General features: G+C 41.9%; 5 protein-coding genes and 1 long non-coding RNA gene across 9 annotated transcripts; 4 read left to right on the forward strand and 2 right to left on the reverse strand.

Moving 5' to 3' along the window:
* Window positions 1-427: 427 nt before the first annotated feature.
* Window positions 428-2,610, forward strand: serpina10b (serpin peptidase inhibitor, clade A (alpha-1 antiproteinase, antitrypsin), member 10b). 2 transcript variants are annotated; one of them, XM_030391505.1, is made up of 5 exons: window positions 428-651; window positions 838-1,475; window positions 1,565-1,838; window positions 2,001-2,148; window positions 2,238-2,610. In XM_030391505.1, exons 1-5 carry the CDS (start codon window positions 620-622, stop codon window positions 2,427-2,429), a joined length of 1,284 nt encoding a protein of 427 aa, XP_030247365.1. In that variant the 5' UTR covers window positions 428-619; the 3' UTR covers window positions 2,430-2,610. The 2 variants fall into 2 exon arrangements, with proteins under 2 accessions (XP_030247365.1, XP_030247366.1); XM_030391506.1 differs by having other exon boundaries at window positions 429-656; window positions 839-1,475.
* Window positions 2,611-3,275: 665 nt separating this feature from the next.
* ddx24 (DEAD (Asp-Glu-Ala-Asp) box helicase 24) lies at window positions 3,276-8,641 on the forward strand. Its single transcript, XM_030391503.1, has 9 exons — window positions 3,276-3,391; window positions 3,559-4,580; window positions 4,674-5,141; window positions 5,218-5,371; window positions 6,447-6,959; window positions 7,538-7,613; window positions 7,721-7,909; window positions 7,994-8,123; window positions 8,206-8,641. The coding sequence occupies exons 2-9, from the start codon at window positions 3,590-3,592 to the stop codon at window positions 8,478-8,480; spliced, it is 2,796 nt and encodes a 931-aa protein (XP_030247363.1). The 5' UTR covers window positions 3,276-3,391; window positions 3,559-3,589; the 3' UTR covers window positions 8,481-8,641.
* Window positions 8,135-10,591, reverse strand: LOC115565873 (ubiquitin thioesterase OTUB2). Its single transcript, XM_030391509.1, has 5 exons — window positions 10,304-10,591; window positions 10,096-10,214; window positions 9,924-10,008; window positions 9,037-9,228; window positions 8,135-8,916 (listed from the first exon to the last, which is right to left on the reverse strand). Exons 1-5 carry the CDS (start codon window positions 10,382-10,384, stop codon window positions 8,713-8,715), a joined length of 681 nt encoding a protein of 226 aa, XP_030247369.1. The 5' UTR covers window positions 10,385-10,591; the 3' UTR covers window positions 8,135-8,712.
* Window positions 10,592-10,684: 93 nt separating this feature from the next.
* Window positions 10,685-14,347, reverse strand: ccdc197 (coiled-coil domain containing 197). 2 transcript variants are annotated; one of them, XM_030391508.1, is made up of 9 exons: window positions 14,220-14,347; window positions 14,093-14,138; window positions 13,724-13,900; window positions 13,221-13,378; window positions 13,054-13,136; window positions 12,802-12,974; window positions 12,480-12,707; window positions 12,238-12,393; window positions 10,685-10,897 (listed from the first exon to the last, which is right to left on the reverse strand). In XM_030391508.1, exons 1-9 carry the CDS (start codon window positions 14,324-14,326, stop codon window positions 10,889-10,891), a joined length of 1,137 nt encoding a protein of 378 aa, XP_030247368.1. In that variant the 5' UTR covers window positions 14,327-14,347; the 3' UTR covers window positions 10,685-10,888. The 2 variants fall into 2 exon arrangements, with proteins under 2 accessions (XP_030247368.1, XP_030247367.1); XM_030391507.1 differs by lacking the exon at window positions 10,685-10,897 and having other exon boundaries at window positions 11,665-12,393.
* LOC115565874 (uncharacterized) lies at window positions 12,853-15,703 on the forward strand. The gene is made up of 2 exons (XR_003980920.1): window positions 12,853-12,969; window positions 13,745-15,703. It is a non-coding gene; the product is annotated as an uncharacterized LOC115565874 (long non-coding RNA).
* A 1,322-nt stretch (window positions 15,704-17,025) lies between these two features.
* On the forward strand, window positions 17,026-22,504 carry asb2b (ankyrin repeat and SOCS box containing 2b). 2 transcript variants are annotated; one of them, XM_030442997.1, is made up of 9 exons: window positions 17,026-17,229; window positions 17,756-17,954; window positions 20,049-20,218; window positions 20,346-20,501; window positions 20,610-20,855; window positions 20,936-21,107; window positions 21,285-21,885; window positions 21,981-22,134; window positions 22,249-22,473. In XM_030442997.1, the coding sequence occupies exons 2-9, from the start codon at window positions 17,833-17,835 to the stop codon at window positions 22,377-22,379; spliced, it is 1,752 nt and encodes a 583-aa protein (XP_030298857.1). In that variant the 5' UTR covers window positions 17,026-17,229; window positions 17,756-17,832; the 3' UTR covers window positions 22,380-22,473. The 2 variants fall into 2 exon arrangements, with proteins under 2 accessions (XP_030298857.1, XP_030298854.1); XM_030442994.1 differs by lacking the exons at window positions 17,026-17,229; window positions 17,756-17,954 and adding an exon at window positions 19,322-19,735 and having other exon boundaries at window positions 22,249-22,504.
* Window positions 22,505-22,556: the final 52 nt, after the last annotated feature.

Here is a 22,556-nt window from a genome sequence, read left to right on the forward strand (position 1 = left end):
CATCACTGCGAAGAAGGAAGCGTGCATCTACTCATGGACTGGAGGTTAGCTAACATCACAGCTCATCCAAGGAGAATGCCATTAATGTTTACATCCTACCATGTTACGAGCAAAAGTCTCTCATCCATGAGTAGATACACACCACAGTGTAGTGTGGTAGAAAGAATGCTTCCAACAAGGCTCACAAAAGGTCTGTGGATTAACTTGAACAACCGGGTCATGATTTTCTGGAAAGAGACATTGCTGTTGACATTATGAAATGATTTGTTTTTGGCACTTTGAGCACCACAAAGTTCCAGTATATTGGAGAGAGGGCAGACATATGTAAAACTTTGGACCATAGAAATAACCCTCAGGAGCACACCAGGCTCGACTCATTTCATCAGCAGATCGGAGTCTTCAATTAGCTGATTGGTCGAATCAGGTGTACCTTTGATTGGTTGGAACAAAAGCCTGCAGCCGCACAAGCCTGTATGGAATAGTTTGGACATAATCCATAACGTCTGGAAAAGGCACTGAATGTCTGAAAAACAGCTCTGACGCCATTGGGAGCAGCACAACTTCACTGTTAATGAGTAACGCACAGAGCACACTTGCACTTTGTATCCCCAAATAGTAGATGGAGATTCCGCACATAATCTTGGCCCAGCTGAATGGTACGTATGACAGCTCTTTAATCTTGGAAAAAAATTTTCTCGATCACGAGTATGAATTGCATTTTAAACCTTCTTCAAGTTATTTATGAGATCTTAGTATTTGTAGATGCGTCATTGTGTTACTATTTTATAGTGCTTTTTTTAAAACAATCTATTGACGTCTATCTGTTTGCGTGTTTCAGTTTGAGCCCCCATACCTTTCTCAGACTCCAAACATGGTGGTACACAAAATGAAGATGGGATTTATTCCCATCGTAACCTTCATGTGCTTCCTCGCTCCCCTCCAACAAGCACACGCTCCGAGCGCCACCATCGCAGATCTTTCCTTCAAAAATATGGACTTTGCAATGGAGCTTTACAGAAAAATATCCAGCTTCCATGACAAGAACATCTTTTTCTCACCTCTGAGCATCTCTACCAGCTTTGCCGCTCTCTTAATGGCTTCCGACGGTGTCACACGCGATGAAATGCTCAGGGGACTCAACCTGGAGCAGCTGGAGCAAGCTGACCAGCCAGAACTCATCCCAAAACTCTTTCAGCTCCTCAATGAGAACATCACACAGAATGGATCGCTGAAACTGGACCAAGGCATGGCCCTCTTCATGGCCCCGCAGTTTGAGGTGCAGAATATGTTTGAGGACCAGATCAAGGAGTTTTTCAGTGCTGACATCAAAAGCGTAAACTTTGGCGACACAAAAGGGGCTATCCGCTTCATCAATGAGTATGTCAAGCACAGGACTCATGACAAAGTGACAGAGATGATTTCCAGCCTGGATTCAGCGACCAAACTCATGTTAATCAACACCATTTTCTTCCAGGGTAAGTCAAAGCACACTGAACTCCATTTGCCTTTTGACCGTTGACCTACAGTGTACACAATTAAACTAACAGTAATGTTTTCTATGCAGGAGCCTGGCAGATGCCTTTCAATCCCAATTTCACTGAGAGTGCGCCCTTCTACATCGACAACTACAGCGTTGTGCAAGTACCGATGATGTTTATGGAGGATAAGTTCTACATGATGGAAGACATTTCTCTGGGTGCCAAAGGGCTGAAGCTTCCATACCAGGAAGGCGTTTCCATGCTTATTCTGCTGCCCAAAAAAGGCGTGGACTACACTGTAATAGATGAGGAGATCACAGCTGAGAAGTTCCTCAGCTGTATCAAAAAGCTGCAAAAAATGTAAGTTCTAAAACTTGTCTTTACCCTCTCTACCATTCATTCTTCTGCATTCTGTTCTTATTTCTGTGTGGTGCACTCTGTAACATCTGCTTCCAGCAACATACTGTAAGTCCAAAGACAAAATATCAAAAAGTGAGTGTTCTTGGCATGTCTTGTTTACAGCAAACTGGAAGTCCACATTCCCAAATTCAAGATGGAGCAGTCTTACTCCCTCCACAACCTTCTTCCAGAAATGGGCATGGCCAGCGTCTTCAGTAATTCAGCAAATTTGACAAAGCTGAGTAAGAGCGGCCGCCTCAAAGTGTCAGAGGTTAGTTGTTTATTATTTTTTTATTTCACCATGTTGGAAACTCTAACTTCACAGATGATGAACTTTATATCTTGTTCGTAAAATCACAGGTGCTGCACAAGGCTGTGATCGAGGTGGATGAGACCGGGACAACTGCTGCAGCAGCCACAACAATTGGCATTACTCCATTTTCCTTACCCAGGACCTTCACTGTCAACAAACCGTTCTTCTTCTTCATTTACCATGAAGACACAAACTGCGTGCTGTTCATGGGCAGGGTGATCGACCCCACCAAAAACTAGCAGTCATGACTGTGCTGTGCTCACACATGACATTGTGTTTATTCAGGCTTTTGGAGGGCTATTTACATGCATTTTTCTAAAAATTTAAATGTATCTTGAAATGCTTGTGCTGGTCTTTTCTGAAAGCCTATCTATACAGTTAGTGCTACCTATTAAAAAAAATAAATGATGTCAGTGTGCCTTTCATTTGAATTTATTAAAATAAATTCATTGTTTCTTAAATAACATTGTCAATACCAAATGAGGTCATTGTTGGGTCTATGCATGTGAGCATTACAGTAATTGAACCACTTTCCACATAATGAGTAAATGAACGAATGACCTAAATTGCAGTCGTCAGTTAAATGCAACAGTACCAGTACTGATACTTTATAGATAAGCCACAATAATAATAACTTTAACAGTTTTAAATAATCATAACTGCACAATTGATTATTCTCAAAACCAATAACCAGTGACTTTTACAATGTATTACTTTATGTTCCCAACCTGGCAACATTTTCTTTGCTGCTGATTACTAAAGCCATAACTTACATTCTATAAAGCTTTTAATACGGGTTGTTCCACTCCTAATAAGACTTCTCCCTCTTCTAACACTGGCTCAGTCAGATCAGATATGTGTGAAAATATATATTTTTTTTTTCTGAATCATTTTAGTAAATGACCAACAGGGGCTTGGATGATTCAAAGATACTGTATTGTCTTGCTGATAAAACGGGATTTGACTCAAACAAACAGCAGCAGGGACAGCTTGTTACCCTCGCTGAAGAGCAAATAAGCATGAGTAATATAAATGCAACTGCAGCAGCCTGCAGGACAGAAATCACTGTTCCTTCTTTTTGGACTGATAAAGTTTTTCAAACCACGTGATCAACACTGTCATGGCGGCGCCCTCGTGTCATGCGTGGCTGTTATCGTTTGTAGCTGTATTTTGACATTTCCAAACACCACGTTGGATAAAGGTAACGCTTTTTAGATAGTGTTTACTTATAGGCGTTATTTACTTGTCTATGCTTTCATATATTCATTGTATTTGATAGTTTAAAAGCAGTTTATACATAAGTTAGCTAGCTGGAGTTCTTCGGTACTGTAGCTGCTAGCTGCTAACTTCAGACATACGCTTTAACAGCTCACTTTTAAAGAGACGAATCACTAGGAAAATGAAGACGAAGAAGATGAAGCCGAAAGCCAAGCTGTCCTCTGGGCTTTTAAAGCGAGCCAAACGGAGCATCCATATGAAAGGCAGCTGGAAAGCTGTGGAGCTTGATCCCAGCATCTTCTCCGAGGAGGGCATGGAGGGTCTGGTGTGCTTTGAAGAGCTGACAAACTACCGCCTGGTAGACTCCGAGAAGGCTGCAGCCAAAGCAGAAAGGGAACAGATGAAGAAGGAGAAGCAGAAAGAGAAGAGGAAGGAGAAGCAGAAGGAGAAGAAGAAGCAGGCAAAGAAAAGAAAAGCCAGCGAGGCAGAGGAGCAGGCTGGGGAGAAGGTGGATGCGGAGAGCAAAGATGGAGAGCAAACAGCTGAACCAGCCAAGAAAAAAACCAAAAAGAAGAAGAAAAACAAGAAACCAAATGCAAAGGAATCAGCCCAACCGAATGACATTTCTGCAGAAGTTACACAGGAGGATGTAGCTGCAGAAAAGGAGGGAGGGGAAGATGAAACGGCTAAAGACGACGCTGTAAAGGAGACAGCCATTAGCCAAGACCCTGATGCTCAATCAAAACTTGCAAAGAAGAACAACAAAAAGAAGAAAAGGAAAGCAAAGCAGCAGGTAACAGAGGATACAGTCCCAGTCCCAGTCCCAGAGGCAGAGCCAAGCCAGGGGTCTTCATCAGAACTTCAGGCTCTGGAAGAAGACAAAACAAACCAGGAGTCTACGTCAGAACCTCCCGCTCTGGAAGAAGAGAAACCAGCCCAAGATAAAGTGACGAAGCCAATCAAAAAGCAGCAAAAGAACTGGACAAATGCAGCACTTTGTGGCTCTAATGACAAAAATGCTGATGTGAGTGCATGGAAGGACCTGTTTGTTCCCTCCCCTGTGCTAAAGGCGCTGAGCAGTCTTGGATTTGCTACACCGACACCTATTCAAGCCCTGACTTTGCCTTCCGCTATCAGGGATCGTATGGACATCCTGGGGGCAGCTGAGACGGGTAAGATAAAACACCTTTTGCTTTTTTATCTTGTAACAGTCTGAACTCTGCATATTTCCTTAAGTGAAGCTGAAATGAGCGCTTTCATTACAGGAAGCGGGAAGACAATGGCTTTCGGCATTCCCATGATCCACACAATCCTGGAGTGGAGGAACAGTTCAGAAAAGCCTGTTGATGACGACACTAAAGCAGCCACACAGGTGGAGAGTTTGTATTTACCTGCTGTGGAGGAGTCCACACAGGAGGAGACGGAAGAGGCAGCTGAATCCACAGTAGAAGGGGATGATGAGGAAGACACAATAGCTGATGAGGAAGGCGGTGATAGCATCACGGGGCAGGATCAGTCTGACACAGATGAGCGTGATAGTGAAGATGACGATGAGAGGCTAGGATGTGTTCAAGTAATTGAAAATCCAGAGTTTGACTTTGATCAGGCTGCTGAAGGAGAAGGACAACCTGCTGGTAGTCGAGGTCAACCTCTGCTTGGGCTGGTGCTCACTCCCACCAGAGAGCTGGCTGTGCAGGTCAAACACCATATTGATGCAGTCGCAAAATTCACAGGTAAGTCATTAAAGATTTATGAGTAGTTAAACAGAATTATGAATAACAGTATGCTCAAGATGTTTCTGCTGTGCAGACATCAAAACGGCGATCGTGGTGGGTGGAATGGCTCAACAGAAGCAAAGACGGATGCTGAAGCGAAGACCAGAGATCATTATTGCCACTCCAGGACGTCTGTGGGACTTGATCAAGGAGAAACATCCGCATCTGATGAACTTGAGACAGCTCAAGTAAGTCACAGTGTGCACTTTTGTCTACTATAATTGGGTGTTCAAATTCAGTATTGCTTTGTGGATGTAACTGTAGCATCACAGATAAATGATCAAATTGAGTAAAGTCAAGGGCATCCCACTGTACTGCATTACATCGGGCAAAGGTAATCTCACACACTGAACAAAAAATACAATAACTTAAAATAATGTAGTATAACTTTTGTTCATTTAAATATTTTTCTAATAATTTACTTTTCGGAACAAATCAGCAAAAGCCCCATAAAAAAGGATTTTAAGTAATGAGCCATAAGTTTCTGGAACAGGGTGTTGGTGGATCTTTTTTAAAAACTCAGTTCAATTTTCAGGCCAAAAAGGTCCGGTCATAGTCTTAAAGGTGCACTATGTAGTTGTGGGGAATACATTTTAATCAGAAGAGAAAGATCTTCATTGACTGGTGTTTCCTTTTATGCCTAAACAAACTAAATAAACAAACTTAATAAAATGTTTATAGTTCAAGTAAATTGCCATGTAATTACCGGTGCGTGAATAGGTTTAAGATAATAATCCAGGGTATCCATGGCATTGACTTACTAACATCCACGTCCTGTGGGGCCTCAAGTACAATATCATCAGCGGAAGCCTCAATAAAGCCAAGAAAACTAGCATTGACTGCCGGCATATTATTGCTATTTGGAGGAGGGGTCCCTGTGCAATCACTTCCAAACAAAAAGCCAGACTACAGCAGCAAAATATTTGTTGAAAGCCAAAAAGATACCAGAGGTTGGTACTTTGTTTTTTATTCAATTTGACTTCTTTTCAGAGTCTGAGTAGGAGCTTGTATCCTCAGTAGTATGCCGACAGCTGTGGATGCAATTGTGCAGTTGCATCTAAAGCACCTAAATGTTGAATGCCACAAAGCCTATCTTCCTCTTTGTTCAAAAACCCTGCACAATGCATGTTTTATTCTGACCTCTTAACAACAGATGGAAAGAGGGATATCAGAAGTGAGATGAATATTTCAGTGATATGAATAGATATAGGAATAGATATGGCTTGTTTATCATCAACTACTCTTGGTTGTGTTGTTCTACAGGTGCCTGGTCATTGACGAAGCAGATCGCATGGTTGAGAGAGGCCACTTTGCAGAGCTGGAGAGTCTGCTGGAGATGCTTAACACGGTGCACTTCAACCCCACGAGGCAAACCTTTGTGTTCTCAGCCACACTGACCATGGCTCGCAGCCTGCCCACCCGCCTCCTGCAGAAAAAGAAGAAGAATCTGGATCAGAGGACTAAGCTGGAAATTCTCATGGAGAGAGTGGGGATCAAGTCCAAACCCAAAATCGTTGACCTCACCAGGAAGGAGGCGACTGTTGAGACCCTGATGGAGACACAAATCCACTGTCAGAAGGAGGAGAAGGACTTTTTCCTATATTACTTCTTGCTCCAGTATCCTGGCCGCACCATGGTCTTTGCCAACAGTATAGACTGTATCAAGAGACTCAACTCCCTGCTGGTTATCTTGGACTGCACTCCGCTGCCTCTTCATGCCAACATGCACCAGAAACAACGCCTTAAAAACCTGGAACGGTTTGCTGAGAGGGAGAGGTGAGTTTTGCAAGTACTTGCTGCAGGAGCCTGAGGGTATTTGTCTTAAGCTGGGACTTCATTTTGTATCTACCTATGGTGAAATATAAAAATCTATTGACTGCAATTGAGTGCCTAACAAGTCTACCTTGTATGAGCGAAAAAGGCCTTAGTGTTTCCGATGAATAATTCCATCGCTAATGTAGATGTCCAGAATATATTCTGTAGTTGTGCAAATGGAAGTAAGTCCTTCCAATAGTGCAATTTTATTTAAATTATCACTCCTCAGAGGGAAGGGTGTGGTGATGACACGAGTGCACCTTGACTTGTCTGAACATGTGCTTGTATTGCTGCCATCTTGGCAAAGAAATACAGAACTATAATCATTCATCACATTGTGATGTACTTAATGTAAGATCAGAATATTAATTTGTCAACTTTTAATTAACGGTTTGTTTATTCAGATATGGAAAAAATAATATTTCCATGTTTGTATTATTACCTCATTAATATTGTAAATCTTAAAATTCTGAGTTCGAATTTCCTTTCCAAAATTACATAGTGCCCTTTTTAATATTCTGTAAAAATGTCATTCGCAGTTGTGTTCTGCTAACTACTGATGTGGCAGCAAGAGGACTGGATATCCCCAATGTTCAGCATGTTATTCACTACCAGGTAAGCTGTTGTCTATACAATTTATAATTTTGGATGCCAGTTACTTGGATTCCAGTGACAACTGTCTCCTATAATCAGCTATCCTAATTAACGCAAACACTGACTAGGTTCCCAGGACATCTGAGACGTACGTCCATCGGAGTGGCAGAACAGCGAGAGCCACCAAAGAGGGTCTCAGTTTGCTGCTAATAGGCCCAGACGACATGATGAACTTCAAAAAGATTTACAAGACTCTTGGGAAGGACGAGGAGCTTCCCATGTTCCCCATAGAGGCCAAATGCATGGACGCAATCAAGGTGAGATCCAGGACTACATTGTGCCTTAATGACACATTCAAAGAGCTTCTATTAGATAGTTTATTGCCCGTTTTTCCTCTATAGGAGCGAGTAAACTTGGCCAGACAGATCGAGAAGGTCGAGTTCCACAACAGCAGAGAGAAGCACCACAACTCCTGGTTCAGACAGGCAGCAGAGGCCCTGGAGGTTGACCTGGATGATGAGCTTTTACTTGGTAAGCAAACCTTTTGTAACATATTCAGTTTATTTAAAAATGTTCAAATACAGACAGCTGAATGCATCGCCTATGTCCACAGGTAGAGCAAAGGATGAAGACGATGAAAGGGAACAGCAGAAGATGGTGAAGGGGATGAAAAAGCATTTGAAGCATTTGGTCTCCCAGCCTGTATTCAAGAATTTGATAAAGACCAAATACCCCACTCAAATGGGAAAGCTGTCCCTGCCTCACATGCCTCGGGCAAGGACAGAAAGTGCCCTCGCCAGCGTTACAATAGAGAAGAATCAGAAGTTAAAGAAAGGTGTTCCACCACAGCAGAAAAAAAAGAAGCAGAAGAAAGGACAGCAGCAGTAACATGTTAATGGAAATGTGTTTTAAAAAGGATTTATGTAGTTTTTACATACATTCTTTGCAACTCATCTAAATACTTCTTGCACAGTGTGCAAAAACTGTATTTCCATATGTTGTTGAATGGCTGTACACTGCAAGATTTTATAAAAATCTGTTTTCATTAAGTGTCTAAAAGCCCAGCAGGGAATCTATTCATCAGTCAATATTCCTGAGTGGAGTCATACTGGATCTCTGGTCAGTGTTGAGGTCGCGGGTAGAGAATGTTATAGTGTGATGTTTTGTAGAGGAGGTGCAGGGAGGGTTCAGCACCCTCTGGAATGATGTGGTGGGCCAGCTGTTCATCGCCTTCCATGGAGACGATGTGAATGCAGATGTCCAGCGCCTGTGACAGAGCTAAAATGTCCACATGGTCACACTCCATGGCCATGGCCTCCACTTCCTGAATGAAGAGAACAAAAACACACAAGTCATTTATATTTGCTTCGCTCAGTTAAAACTTGGACAGTTAAAGATGCTCTACTATTTTTTCACTAGATGGCAGTAACACTTTGTCACTAACTTGATGACAGTAGACTTGCAGATTGGGCGCCTCCACAAAGTTGCAGAAGAAGTCGGCGTGGTTTTGAAGGTGTGCTGAAGTGAGCAGCCTGAGATACTGCACCACGCTGTCAGAGGTCAGGTGTTCATTGAAGAGCCGGAGGAGCGCATCCTCCTGCTCACCGGCCTGACACTGCTCTACAACATAGACCACCTTCAAGAGAACAGTCACTATTAGGTATTTGTCCTGCAACTATATAATAAGCAGCAAGTAGCAGGTTAATATCCCTTAACACAGAGAATAGTAGAAATAATTATTTAAAATGTGGTGCAAAATCAGTGGGATCTCCCTGTTTCATTCAGCTTCCCTCAACAATGTGGACAATCCTATGAGATGGTAGCTTCAAGGACGTTATAGAATATTAGAAAAGTGACTTCTCCATCCGGAAGATAGTTTGTGAGCCAAAGTTTGCTTTGCAATCAGTGTAATTTTAAGATTTGAGATTGACACACACTTTAAAAACATTTTCATTTATCCAAGTTATTATAACTTTATATATTACATTTTAATACACCCACTTTGTGGGGACAATGATATGGAATACCCAGGAGCCTGAACTGGAGTTTTGAAGGCCTCTTCTTCACAGGGTTGTCTGTTTTTGCCTCTATCACCCGTCTTTAATTGGCTTATCTGTGTGTTATTGTGTTTTACTGCTTGGCATACAATAATTTCTGTATTAATAAGTTCCCAACAAAAAAATACCCCTAATATCTGAGTTTTCATTTATATTTATGAAGATAAAATGCTGTTTTCCAGACGTATTTGAATCCTTGCTTTACTGAATTAATGTTACCTCTTCAGTATTATAAGTAATGTGACTGTGAGAGGACAAGAAATGCATTATTTACGTTGTTGAGGTGGTGCTTGAAGGAACTCTCATCAAATCCCGCAGAAGAAAAGTCTTCGCAGGTCTGAATAATTTTCTCCTTAAATCTGAAAGCCAAACAAAGAGACAAGGCCACACTTTAATTAGAGTCTACTTCTATTTTTGGACGAACGGTAGCAGTGATGATGACTGACCTCTGCAAAGCCCTGGCATTGTGCAGGATCGACTCCAAGTGTGCGAAGCAGAGGGCTCTGTAGAAGCAGTTCCCATCCCCGCGCACTTGTCTCACGGAGGAAAACTGGCTGCTCAGATCCTAACAAAAGGACAATGCGTGTGAATAATAGCACAGGGAAGCATGTAAACACCTGCAATAAGCCTCCCCACCCTGACTAAAAAGCCTACTTTATATTTGGCACCCGGCGTTTGCTCAGGGAACAGCGAAGAAATGTCCTCTGAGCCTGAGACAAGGCAGCCAGCCTCCATCTGTCGAGGAACAAACAGCTTTACTGTCCGCGGGACCGAACGGCAGCTCCGAGGGACATACCTCCGTCTTTCAGCAGCATGGACACACTGTAAGAACACGTAATTACAGGTGCAGTGTGGCGAAAAAATAGGCAGTGCGTCACAAACGTGTCAAGACATTGTTGCAATTTTAGTTGCATTCTGTGAGAACCGGATGTTTGCAGGTACCACGTGTTCGTGTTAAAGGGACAGTAGCATGCCTTTGAGATGAAGGCGGAAAAAGAGCCTTAGAATAAATAGATAAGTCAGCATTACAGCAGCAGTAAAAATAAAGAGCATCGGTTAAAACGTGTATATTAAATAGGCTAGAAATATATAGAAAGTATAAGTAGAAAACAGTAGAAACAATAAAAACAATATAAATAGGACACAAACATTCCATAGCAGTCTAACCAGACATGGCAACCTACAATTAGCTTGTTATTGGTTGGCTTCTCTTCGGACTCTGTGTTTTTTGTGGTAAAATCAGCAATTCTAGTAAAAAGAGAAATTATTTGTTAGAAATACAAAATCAAAAAACAGTTTAAAAAAAAAAAACGACAAGTATTATCTGACCCAAAGTTAAAACGTTATATTCTATGTATCTGGGTGACGTGTGGCTAATAACACATTAACGATAAATACTACATGTATATATACTGATATGTTTTGAATATCTTAAGTAACTAAACTAAATATATTTCCCTCTGAAATATATGTATTTGTATATTTGTAATATAGAGTACCAGAAAATGAATAATGAAGAATATTTCGCAATTATCCTTTACATTTAAGTGGGTTTTTAGGTCTTGGGGAGTAAAACTGCAACACGTGAAAAAAGTAGAGTAAAGCATAAATAGTGTAGTATCAGTATTTTGATGTTCCAGAAGTGGCTCCATGTAATCTGATAAACCACCTCCGCTGATGTCACTCAGTGGCTAAATTGCATTGTGGGTAATGTGTTATAGTGGTGCAGTGCTTGACAAGTGAACTGCTTTTTCAAAACCTGCTGCCTCAATTACCCACAATGCAACTTCAGGCCCTGAGTGGCATCACTGTAGTATACTTACTATAAACAGAGTTGTTGTCTCTCAGTCTGACAACTCAAACTATCACTTCTGCAGATCCATGTCAAAGGTAGGGCTGAACATGTTTCACAGCTTTAACTGCATTGCTCAGATGAGCAGCATTGTAACATAATTAGTGATAATTGTCTGCTTTTTTGTCTGTAAGAAAACCTGTATGACAACAGGAGGCATGAATTTGCTGTCCAGAAAACAATAATGGATTAAACATTTCGCCCTGTACATTGTGAAGGAGAGTCAGATTCTCTCTGCAACATGACTGTAGTTCATGGATACAATGCAGAATATCACACAGAGTCCTCACTCTACAGCATTTAAAATATCTTGTTATTACTGTTTGTATCATTTAAAATTGAAAATTGCAAACATAGCATTACACACGCTACTCTGATGAAAGCATCCTTTGACTGTGTTCCTTTTATTTTAAAATGCAAAATATTCCAGAGATACAAGTTTTGATGCTCAAATACACGTGATTACATTATTTACAACATCTACAGGCTTTGAAGTGTAGTGCAAAAGTTGGTGCATATAATTTTGCATTAAGCATTATTATGCAATCAAACTCAAAGTTGTAAGAGGCAGACCCCTCTTAAATGCTGACTAAAAAATCATGACACAAAGTTCATTTGCTGGCTTTTCCAGAGTCAAACTACTGTTTCAAAGGTCCAAAATGAAGTTAATACTTAACAAACTATACACCATAATAAGTTGTACAGGTCAACTCGTCGTCCTGCTCTTTTTACTGACTTTACTTGAACTTTTGATTTGTGTTTTGCTGCCGAAGCTTTTCATGGACGCCCTCTGTCTTCTGTCAGTCAGAGCCACTCTACTTGTCAGTGCAGACCTCGCCTCCATCAGCCTCCTCGCTCTCTTCTCTGTGTCGGCCTTGTCCAGGATGTACTCCTGAAATCAAACTCTTGGTTACTTATAATGGAACCTAAATTATACAACAGGACTACATTTATCAAACTATTTCCTTGATGCATTACCTTCACCATGTCCATCATTGTCAGTGTGTTCATGTTCTCCAGAGGTCCATATGTTGGTAGATAACACTGCTGTGCGAGGTTGTTGATGGCCATATGCAAGATTCCCACTTGTTTAACCTTCTCTCTGGTCAGGCCTTGCTCCGTCAGCAAGCTGACCTCCGCCTGCTTGTTCTTCTCTTTCAGGGTTTCTAACTCACTCTGGAGTTCAGACAGCTCCTTGATGGCCATCTGCAACACACGTACACACATACACATACACACTCTTATAGGTTGTTCATCCAAGCGCTATCATACATCTGCATTATTACTCTGTATGTCTGACCAGTTTCTTAAAGCGGTGCTCCTGCTTCATGGTATGCAGCTGTCGCTGGCCCTGCTCCACCTCCTCCTCCAGGCGCCCCAACCGCTGCAGCAGCTCCTGGTGGGTGATGGACAGGGCCTCATGACGCCGGATGATGGGCATAACCAAAGAGTCAGAGCCGTTATCATGGTAAGCTGAAAGGGATTGGGCATTGTGGTCATTAGGATTAGGACACACAAGACAGTTCCATGAAAAAGTCAGTTTTAAACTTACTGCTGGGGAGATACTCGAGCGTTTTCATCAAGTAGTCCTCATAGATTTTGTAATTTGTCATCCTTTCCTTTAAAACTTGCTGCCTGTGAAGTGAAGTATGGTAAAACTGAGGTAAAAGGTAACTTGTGATGTATCCTCATTTGGAGGCTTAGGTTTAAACTTCTCACCTGGCTCGAAGCTGTTTCAGCTGTCCCGCCAGGTCTTCTATCTCTCTCTGCTTCAACACATTCTGCTCCCTTGTGGCCTCATACTTCTTCAGCGCCCGCCGTCGCTTCTCTTCATTTTCAGCCACAAACTTCTCGAATTTCAGCGCCCTCTCTTTGGTCTGGGTGAATACACATCAAGGGAAACTGCATCAGGATGGTGATAGATATCTGCTGCTTAAACATTCTTGCATTCAAGTAGTTCAAGGTTAAGGTCACCCAAAAATAAAAATGCAGTCATTGTCTGCTGAGCTCTTGCAGATGGAGAGTTGGGTGAAGTTTTGTTTTTTTGGAACTTTACAGCAATAGTGTTGCAGCATTCTCCTGAATAACTGTAGTAGTCACATGCGTTTTATAGACTACTTAGCTTTACCCGACTGTCCATCGTCACAGGGGTGAGTAGATACAGTAACAGAATTTTCATTTTTGGGTGAACTTGTCCTTTAAGGAGGGGGTATTCAATTCACCTGCTGCTGTTTTGCTTCCAGTTCAGATCTTCTCTGAGCAAGAGCCTCCACACGGCTCTTAAACTCCTGCCGTTTGAGGACCAGCTGCTTGTCCAACTTCTCCAGCTCGGCCTGTTTCTTCAGGACCAGGGTCTTCTGCAAAGTGTTCACTCCAGTCTCCAGGATTCTGCTGGAAGTCTGAATATGTAGAAATTTTATTAGCTGCATGAACACTGAAGCTCTTAGAAAGTCCTACTGGCAAAGAAATACACATTTCTGCATTATTATTTTATTATTATAATATTTCCTAAATGCAGAGTTTGACAGCAAGTAATTTCATCCTTATTTGTATTTTTTTTATTTATTTCATGCTTACTAATTGTATCTTACCTCTGTCACAACAGGTATATGGTTGACATTGTCCTCTTTTTTGTGTCTGAGGAGAAAATGGAGACATGTATAAATCGACTTTTAAAGAGAAAGGAAGTTAACATGCTGCCCAACAGCACGGGCCTACCTGGTGTCCTCCGACTGTGTTACAAACACATTTCTCACTCTTGTCTGCACCGTCAGTTTCAGGCGAGGATCGCTGCTGTCTAAGAATGGAAGTGAAGAAGTCGTCATGTTTTATGTAGATATGTTAATATATAGGTCTATATCGCACAGGAATCCTGGGAAAAATGCACAAATCCTGCAGTGTTCGGACGATCGGAAGGACGACCGAGGGTCTCTTCCGGATGTTTTCCTGGATTTGTGTAGCTGTTGCCCGGGACACGGAGGCGACACAACAGGCAATGTGCCGGGATCGTTTCTCTGTTGTCATGGCGGGTCTGTTTTATCATCGGCTGAATGAGAGGCATTGAAATGAGATCGTTAGAGGTCCGAGACGAGGAGAACATGAAGAGCGCGAGCTCTGTTCTACTTCACGTGAACCAGAAGAGTAAAGGACTGCAGACTCTGAGGTCCAGGACTGCTTTAGGTTCAACTATTAAGGTTATAGTTTATTATAACTTATATGAAAACTATGTTAGAAAGACTGTTTTAGTTGAATGAAATAAAAATAAAAACTATAATGTAGAAATAAAGAGTACTGTCTGAAATTATATTGGGTTTGACAATACTCTCCAAAATAAAAACTAAATATACTGAAAATGTCTTTGGTTTAAGTCAAATAAGGTGATTGCATTGATGTATTATGTATATTGAACGTCTTAAATCTCGTCCCTGAGAAATCCCCCAATATCATAATTTAAAAAGTAAAGCTAATACTGAAACTTACCAAATCTTAACTTACACCAAGCAACCTTTAACAATAACATAGTAACACACACTGAATTGTAACCAAAAAGTAAAAGTGAAATTAAATCTATAAAAAACACAACATTCAAATAACTCTTAGAGTTAGTTAAGAGCTTACATATTAAAGTCTGTTTCTCTGCAGACTGTACCAGTGCATCCAGTGGTGAAAGAAATATTTGTATTTTCTTGATGTAACAATACCACATTCAAGTAAGCAACAGTACTGCATATTAAAACCAACTTACTACATGAGCCCTATCAGCAAATCTTACGCTATTTAAAGTATTGGTCCCTGTCAGTGTTTTACTATAATATGTGATGTTTGTGGGCTAATATTACTGCTGCGTTAATGTGTTCTCATTTTTCTGTAGTAGACGTTTCAGGTTAAGTTATAAGTTTAAGTACTTTAGATGCTGTTGAGGGGTTCAATCTAGATCATCATATGTTTGTGGCATCCGTGGTGGCACAGTGGTTATTAGCGAAAAGGTCCTGGATTCAGCTGGCCGGGGCAGGGCCTTCTCTGTCTGGACTGTGCATGTTCTCCACATTCTTGCTTAGGTTGTTATTCTGGGTGCTCCGGTCTTCCCCACCATCAAAACATGTACTGTATATTAGGTCAGTTCTGGGAGGGGTTAAATGCAGAGAACCAGTTTCACTACATTGTACATTGTATGTTATAAATAAAGATTATTCTTCTTCCTATGAGGACCAAGTATCTGAAGAAGCTTCTTATAAAAATAGATAAATGTAGTGGAGTAAAAAGTGTAACATTTGCCTCAGAGATGTAGTGGAGGACTATGAAGTTACATACAATGAAAACAATCAAGGACAAGCACATGTACTTCAAGTACATCCATTCTGTGTTTGTTCACATTACCACATCACACTTGCATAAGTTGCTTATTGAAACACAAGGGGTTTCCAAACTATTTGTGATGTCATAAAATCATGCTCATGCGTAGGCATCAGAGGAACTTTCTTTCCTTCTGAGACATGTAAGAAAACAGCCCGTTATTGTCACACTCTGCACGCACGTCATTCTGTATAGCGAAGGTCAAACAAGTGAAGGAGTAGTAAGAAAAAAACATTTTTGAATGAGGGGGGACTTAAAAAATATTAAATCAAATGATTATCTCTGCATGGCAGACACTGATTCGATATTCCATGACAGAAAAAAGCACAGGTTAAATTTATAACACTAATAAAGGCTGCATCCAAATTAGCTTGGCCATTTCTTTTCCCAGCAGACATTTTGAAATGGCAGGAAAACCGCAGGTGTGATTAATAATATGGATAATTGCTGAATTTTCTTTAAGCTTCACACATTTCAGGCCTGTCACTGTGTATTCTGGCTCGCTGACAAGGCTTTCAGATGCACTTAATTGTGACTCAGCCATGGTCAGTGATATTAATTACACCTGCGCCTGCCCTGCTATGACACATGGAACGGAGCCATTGCTAATAGTTTTTGCTTCGCCTAAGCGTTTCCTGCTGGGACCGGTTTGTGTACTGTAATTTCGTATGAGACAGGGAACAAAACACTGGTGATGTTCTGAGGAAAAGATTCCATGTTGTTCCACTTCAGTTATTGTGAAAATGTCTCGTGTTGCACTGAAATACCACCTCTCAGTATGGCTGCTGTCTTCTTTAACGCTCTAAGTCCTACCTTTGTGATTGTTATAATGTTAGAGCTTTATGTAACTGCCATAAATGTAACCTGGGTTTATTTTTATGGATGTAGCATGACAGTGTGTCTACATTTCCTGTCACATTTCAACTTAAAAGTAACTCCAAACACAACAAATGAATCGACAGTGCTGGCATCTGTTTTTTTTTTTGTTGCATTACCTGGAATCAAAAAAAAAAAAAACATCATTAACCTAGTTTGTCTGTCAGCCAGAAGACATTTTGCAGCCACCTCAGAGCTCGTCCAGTCTAGTTCCTCCAGCTGTAAATAGATATGCTGAAGGACTTGTTTGTGTCAAACAAAAAGACAGAGGCCACTTCCAGTTTAGATGCAGGAAGCATTTTTCACAAACACTTCCGAAGAAGTGATTGTGAAACAAATCAGCTGTCGCGGTTGTGTGCACTTCAAGTACGTTTTCACACTTCACATCATGCAAGCGCGGATGCAACAGAGGCACATTAGACAGTCTTATAAAGGTGGTTCAGCACGTGTAATGGCATAGCAGCGTCTGTGGATGAGGAATCACTGACATTTTCAAGTGGTGAGTTGAAGTCTTTGATTTATGGTTCAAGCATTGAAAAAGTTTTACACTGTTGTATACATTTTCCTCCTCCAAATGTCTGTCCGTCTCCGTTTTGTGTCTATTTCATGTTTGTTTAAAAGCGTAGGGGAGAAAAAAACAGTCCATTAATCATAGTTACAGTTAAACAAATAAGCTGTAACTCCAGCTCTATGTGTTTTTTTTTATGGCATCTTTCTGCTGCATAACTCACTCTAGCAGCACACACGACCTCACATCAGCGAGCAGCAGGATCAAGTGGACTCAAACACAGTTGAACATGCCCTTAAAAGGCATCTATCCTCCTGGCCTGAGCTGTTGCTCTCTTATGTCTGCCAGTAGAGATTGCAGCGCAGTCAAATGAGAGTGGTCTTTAATTTATACAGTATGGCTTTACACTATCATACTGAGTGTGTGTTATCTTTTGTTTAAGGGACTTTCTTTTTTTTTTTTTAAATCGCTGTTATTGATGTTCTGACTTTTCTAATCTTCTGGTCTGGATCATCAGCTCCATCGCTGGTAAATGAAGAAGACGGCAGCGTGCTGTTGGGGGTCGTCTGGCTTGACAACACGTCTCCTCCTGTGATGATCGCAGTCAGCAGATCCAGGACTCTTTACCAGAGGCTGAACAATGATATCAAAGACAGGCTGGCTGTCTACTCCCCGACTCGCCACACATCAGCCAACTCAACGATAAACTTGCTCAGGTGAGGAAAGTGATGATACTAAAGCACTTGTGTAGTGTGCTCGTGAGATTTCCATTTCCAAACATGATAAAGATCGCTAATTAATCTCTTTGAAATGTTCTCCATAAATTGCATAAAGTCATTTAGTATTTTTGTGACACGGCATGGTTATAAATCATCAGAACAGCTGATTGGGATAATTAGTTGTCAAAAGAAAAGGAACAAAGAAAAATGAAGGCTGTCCAAGGTTTATTTGTTCTGAATATTAAAAATGTGAAGCTCCGCTGAGTACCAGTGAGTATTTGTCCAGACAACACAAACCCTTTATGGTGGGCATGTTCCTGAAAATAATAAATATTCTATAAATAACATTGAATAAACTATAAAATCACATAAAAAAAAACATTCTATCTTACAGCAACAAGCTAAATTGTCATTCTGCTGTATCTGAGTAGTTCACATGCACTGAAGGTGAAATGTGACACAATGATTGAATGAATGAAAACACCACTGCTCTAGTACTTATCGCCTGCAGGCTGCCTGTCTGTAAATGTGCAGCAGTTATTATTTTCTACACCAGTTAGAGGCGACAGTGATATGACTATCTGCTGCTGGGATGAATTTAATTTCCTGCAGATGCCAAAGATTGGCGTGTTGTTTGTTCATTTGCGAAGCACCTCTCTGTTGTGGAGAAGCTGCAGCCTGCTAAACTTGAATCAGTGTGTAAGTCACAAGACAGGATGAGCTGCTTTATGTTTAAATAAATGTTGGACACTTGAAGCTCATGAGCTCTGCCCAGAGGTCATGAAAAATGAATAATTATGTCACTGTGCCCATGTGACTCTGCAGGCACTGACAATACCACTTAGTTTGTCTTAAAGGGGAAGGAGACTTTTTTTTTTTTTTTTTACAGGATTAGTTGTTTTTCCAGACAAACTATGCTGCCAAATCACATTTAAATAGCGAAGTGAAGACACAAAAATGTAAGAACTGTTACAGGAGTTATATGATGGAAACAAATGTTCTTAGAAAGGAAAATGGTGTGAACACAAACCACAGGTTATTGTCATACCTGTAGCTTCCACTGAGGATACAAAGGTCGTGTCATCGTTGTTGTTTTTGGGAATTGAGGGGTATTGAGGACTTTTTTGGTCAGTTAAGTATTATTAGGGGGGGGGGCTGTCAGTGTGGGGACTCATGGCCCCAGTATCACTAAAATCTTGGTTACGGCCCTGCTTACTATACAGTCCATTTGATTTAAGGTTAAAGAATGACTCGTGAATTATGGTGGGTTTATAATATATCTTCTGCAGTGGTCATTGTTCCTTCTTTTGTGTTTTTTTTTTCTTTTCATTCTGAAGTTCCCGTTTAAGATTATTGCTTGTTATTATCTGAATGCTGAATGTGGGAACCAGCCGATGGAGTAAAGACCTCATGCAGAGAAACGACATCTGGGTGCAGACTGCATTATCTCCAGCGCTGTTCGCCTTATCTGTGGCTGTCCGAGCCTCTTGACATATATGGATAGACCCGTCACCCTGCGGCCTGACAATACAGTCCCAAAATAATCTGAGTGCGCACAGCTGAGCCCCGCTCGGCTCCGCGCTGCTCGCTGCTCCGCCGCCGCTGCGCGCTCAGAGGAAACGCCGCCGTCAAATCTCTCACCAACGATCAGTGATGACCAAATTCAGCTATTCTGAATACTTATCTCAGTTCCGTAACGCCGGGGGTAAATGTAATAATGTTGTGTCGCGAAGGCGAGGAGACGGGAGGAGAGGAGACGGTGCGAGCGACGAGCCGGAGTGAGTCTTTTGTTATGGGCTGTTTGACACAGAGAGGCTTGTGCGTGTGTGTGTGTGTGTGTGTGTGTGTGCGTGTGTGTGTGTCCTTGTGCGCAACTGAGGTCCTCTGTGTCGCTTTAGAATAGAATAAGCTCAGTAACACATCACATTAGCCGTTATTGCATATTAAATGAATACACCTAAATATAAAGATTTAAAGTCCTTGTTTGCATTAAAATCATCCCTTAAACAGTGCCAAGTGTCTGTCTACAGTAACACGGGTCACATTTAAGTGTAAATCAATGCAAATGTTTTTCTTTTCTCCTTTTAAAAGGGATGTTGACCCGGTGGTCTTCGCCATCAGGAGAGGGGACGTGAAGGCTGTTGATGATGCGGCTTCATCCTCTGCTCACCGCCTGCTGAGGGAGAACAAAGATGGGTGGATACCTCTGCACGATGCTGCCTTCTGTGGACAGACGGAGTGCTTGAAGACCCTACTGAGGGGTATGACAGTAAAAGCATCGTTTAGGTTTCCATACAGTGTTAATGGGGAAAGGAGAATGTAGATCTGTTCAGAGCAGTGTTTTCAAAAATGAGCTGGTTTGTGTGATGTGTTTATTTTCTGCTCCAGTCCATCCAGGCTCAGTAGACAAACGTACCTTGCAGGAGCAGACGGCCCTGCTGCTTGCCGTCTCATGTGAACACTCGTCATGTGTGCGGTGCCTTCTGGAAGCAGGAGCAGACCCCGACATCAGCAGCAAGAACAAAGAGACCCCTTTGTACAAAGGTGCAGCTGAGACATCAGTTGTATACAGCAGAGTTGTATAGACAAATTCTAGTGTGTATCAGCCAGGTGTTTGTCAGAATTGACTCTGTGTTGTGTCTGTCTCTGTAGCCTGTGAGTTGGAGAGCGTGGACATGGTGAGCCTGATTCTGTCCTACGGTGCCACTGTGAACCAGCGGTGTGGTCAGGGTTGGACGGCCCTCCATGAGGCTGTATCCAGGGACAACACAGACATCTGTGAGATGCTAATAAGAGCCGGGGCCTCAATCAATCCACCCAACACCTACAGCATCACACCACTCATTGTAGCAGCTCAGCGAGGACAGATGAGGGCACTGTGTTACCTTATTGGAAAAAGTACCTTTCTGCACCAAACACTTTTTTTCTTATTTCTGATCCCAGTTTGAAGGTTATAAAGGACTGATGTTTTTCTGTAGGTGCAGATGTGAACATGCAGACGTGTGATGGTGTCACAGCGCTGCACGAGGCGAGTAAAAATGGCCACAAGGAAGTGGTAGCAGTGCTGTTGACTAAAAACGCTGATGCAAACAAACCCACAAACTCAGGACTGCTGCCGCTACACGTGGCAGCCCAATATGGACACCATGAGTAAGTGGGGATACTATTACTTTTAAAAAGTACATTTGCCTCCAAATATAGTGGAGCGGAGATATAAAGTAGCAGAAATGTAGAATACTCTAAGTTAATTGCAATCCTTGAGTAAATATACTTGTATTTGTTGTCTTTATGTATTTTGTGTTGTTGACATCCTTACTCTGTGTTCAGGCTTGTGTCCCTGCTTGTCCCAGTGACAAGTCGAGCCAGGCTCCGCAACAGTTGCATCAGCCCCCTCCACCTGGCAGCAGAGCACAACAGACACACTGTGGCAGCTGTGCTGCTGAAGACAGGTGCAGATGTAAACGCCACACTGGCCCACAGTCACTCAGTCCAGTATGCTGATCGCCGCACAACAGCCCTCTACTTTGCCATCGCCAACGGCAGCACCGAGACAGCAGAGGTGTTAATAAAGGCAGGCGCTAGTCTAAGCCTGGACCCGGTCAGTCCTTTCCTGATGGCAGTGCGGCAAGGCTGTGTCAGCACTGTGTCTTTACTTTTGGAGAGAGGGGCCGATGCAAACACCACAATCCCGTCTCATGCTACAACATTCCCCGCTGTTGTTGCACTGTGCATGAATAATCTGCCTCTACTCAAGTGCCTTTTGGACAATGGCTGCGATGCCCTGTCTTGTTTTACATGTACACACGGCAGTGCCCCTCATCCAACAGCAGCAGGGTCCCATGTAAGAGTTGGCAACAATGGATATGTTCTGCAGAATGAAAATATGCTTCATTTAACCTGTACTGAGCCAGCAGAAGGAGCAACGCAGGTGTGAAAAATAAGTAAAAACATTGCCAGATTTCACAGCAAATGAAACTTCTATATTTTTTGTGAGCTTTTCTTTTTTTCTTATTTCTTGTTCAGTTCTGTGAGTGGCTCTCAAGTTCAGTTGTGTGTCAATGGGCTGGACCGATCATAGACCTGCTGCTGGAGCATGTTGCTCAGGTTCAGCTGTGCAGCAAGCTCACCGAACTGCTGGACAGCCAGGAAGAATGGCTCGCCGTTAAGAGGAAGTCACGTAAGCATCAGTCAAACTCTTATCAGTCACTTGCCCCCTAACATGCGAATGTGTCACTTTCACTTCCTCCCACATGCATACTGCACAAAAGTGTCTTTTCTCTTTTGTCTCCAGTGTCACCTCGTCCACTGCTGCACCTTTGCAGATTACGGATTCGGACCCAAATGGGGAGACACAGACTGAAATCTCTCACAAGCCTACCCCTGCCAGACAGACTGATCAGATACCTGAGCCTGACTGACTGACTTTAAGATGAACGTCAAGCAATATAGGCATCAGAGATGTGGCTAAATTTATTATTCTGTGGTTCTTTTTTAGTTGAATCTGTAAATGCAGTTCTCTATGTATAAAACATCTATTTATAACATGAGTAGTGTGACTATAAGTTTCTTTAATCTGTCTGTCAGATTGTTTTTTTAGTT

This window comes from Sparus aurata, chromosome 16 (assembly GCF_900880675.1).
Source record: "Sparus aurata chromosome 16, fSpaAur1.1, whole genome shotgun sequence".
NCBI classification, from domain to species: domain Eukaryota; kingdom Metazoa; phylum Chordata; class Actinopteri; order Spariformes; family Sparidae; genus Sparus; species Sparus aurata.

Coding starts and splice junctions, on each gene's coding strand:
- serpina10b (XM_030391505.1), top strand. CDS start 620: ATGGAGATTCCGCACATAATCTTGGCCCAGCT. Junction 652..837: donor CACATAATCTTGGCCCAGCT/GAATGGTACGTA, acceptor TTGCGTGTTTCA/GTTTGAGCCCCCATACCTTT. Junction 1,476..1,564: donor CAACACCATTTTCTTCCAGG/GTAAGTCAAAGC, acceptor TTTTCTATGCAG/GAGCCTGGCAGATGCCTTTC.
- ddx24 (XM_030391503.1), top strand. CDS start 3,590: ATGAAGACGAAGAAGATGAAGCCGAAAGCCAAGCTGTCCTCTGGGCTT. Junction 4,581..4,673: donor CCTGGGGGCAGCTGAGACGG/GTAAGATAAAAC, acceptor CTTTCATTACAG/GAAGCGGGAAGACAATGGCT. Junction 5,372..6,446: donor ATGAACTTGAGACAGCTCAA/GTAAGTCACAGT, acceptor GTTGTTCTACAG/GTGCCTGGTCATTGACGAAG.
- LOC115565873 (XM_030391509.1), bottom strand. CDS start 10,384: ATGGAGGCTGGCTGCCTTGTCTCAGGCTCAGAGGACATTTCTTCGCTG. Junction 10,215..10,303: donor CGCCGGGTGCCAAATATAAA/GTAGGCTTTTTA, acceptor TCCTTTTGTTAG/GATCTGAGCAGCCAGTTTTC. Junction 9,229..9,923: donor TCAAGCACCACCTCAACAAC/GTAAATAATGCA, acceptor GTTCTCTTGAAG/GTGGTCTATGTTGTAGAGCA.
- ccdc197 (XM_030391507.1), bottom strand. CDS start 14,326: ATGACGACTTCTTCACTTCCATTCTTAGACAGCAGCGATCCTCGCCTG. Junction 14,139..14,219: donor ACACAGTCGGAGGACACCAG/GTAGGCCCGTGC, acceptor TTTTCTCCTCAG/ACACAAAAAAGAGGACAATG. Junction 12,394..12,479: donor CAATGATGGACATGGTGAAG/GTAATGCATCAA, acceptor GTTTGATTTCAG/GAGTACATCCTGGACAAGGC.
- asb2b (XM_030442994.1), top strand. CDS start 19,611: ATGACCAAATTCAGCTATTCTGAATACTTATCTCAGTTCCGTAACGCC. Junction 19,736..20,048: donor GGTGCGAGCGACGAGCCGGA/GTGAGTCTTTTG, acceptor TCCTTTTAAAAG/GGATGTTGACCCGGTGGTCT. Junction 20,502..20,609: donor AGAGACCCCTTTGTACAAAG/GTGCAGCTGAGA, acceptor CTGTCTCTGTAG/CCTGTGAGTTGGAGAGCGTG.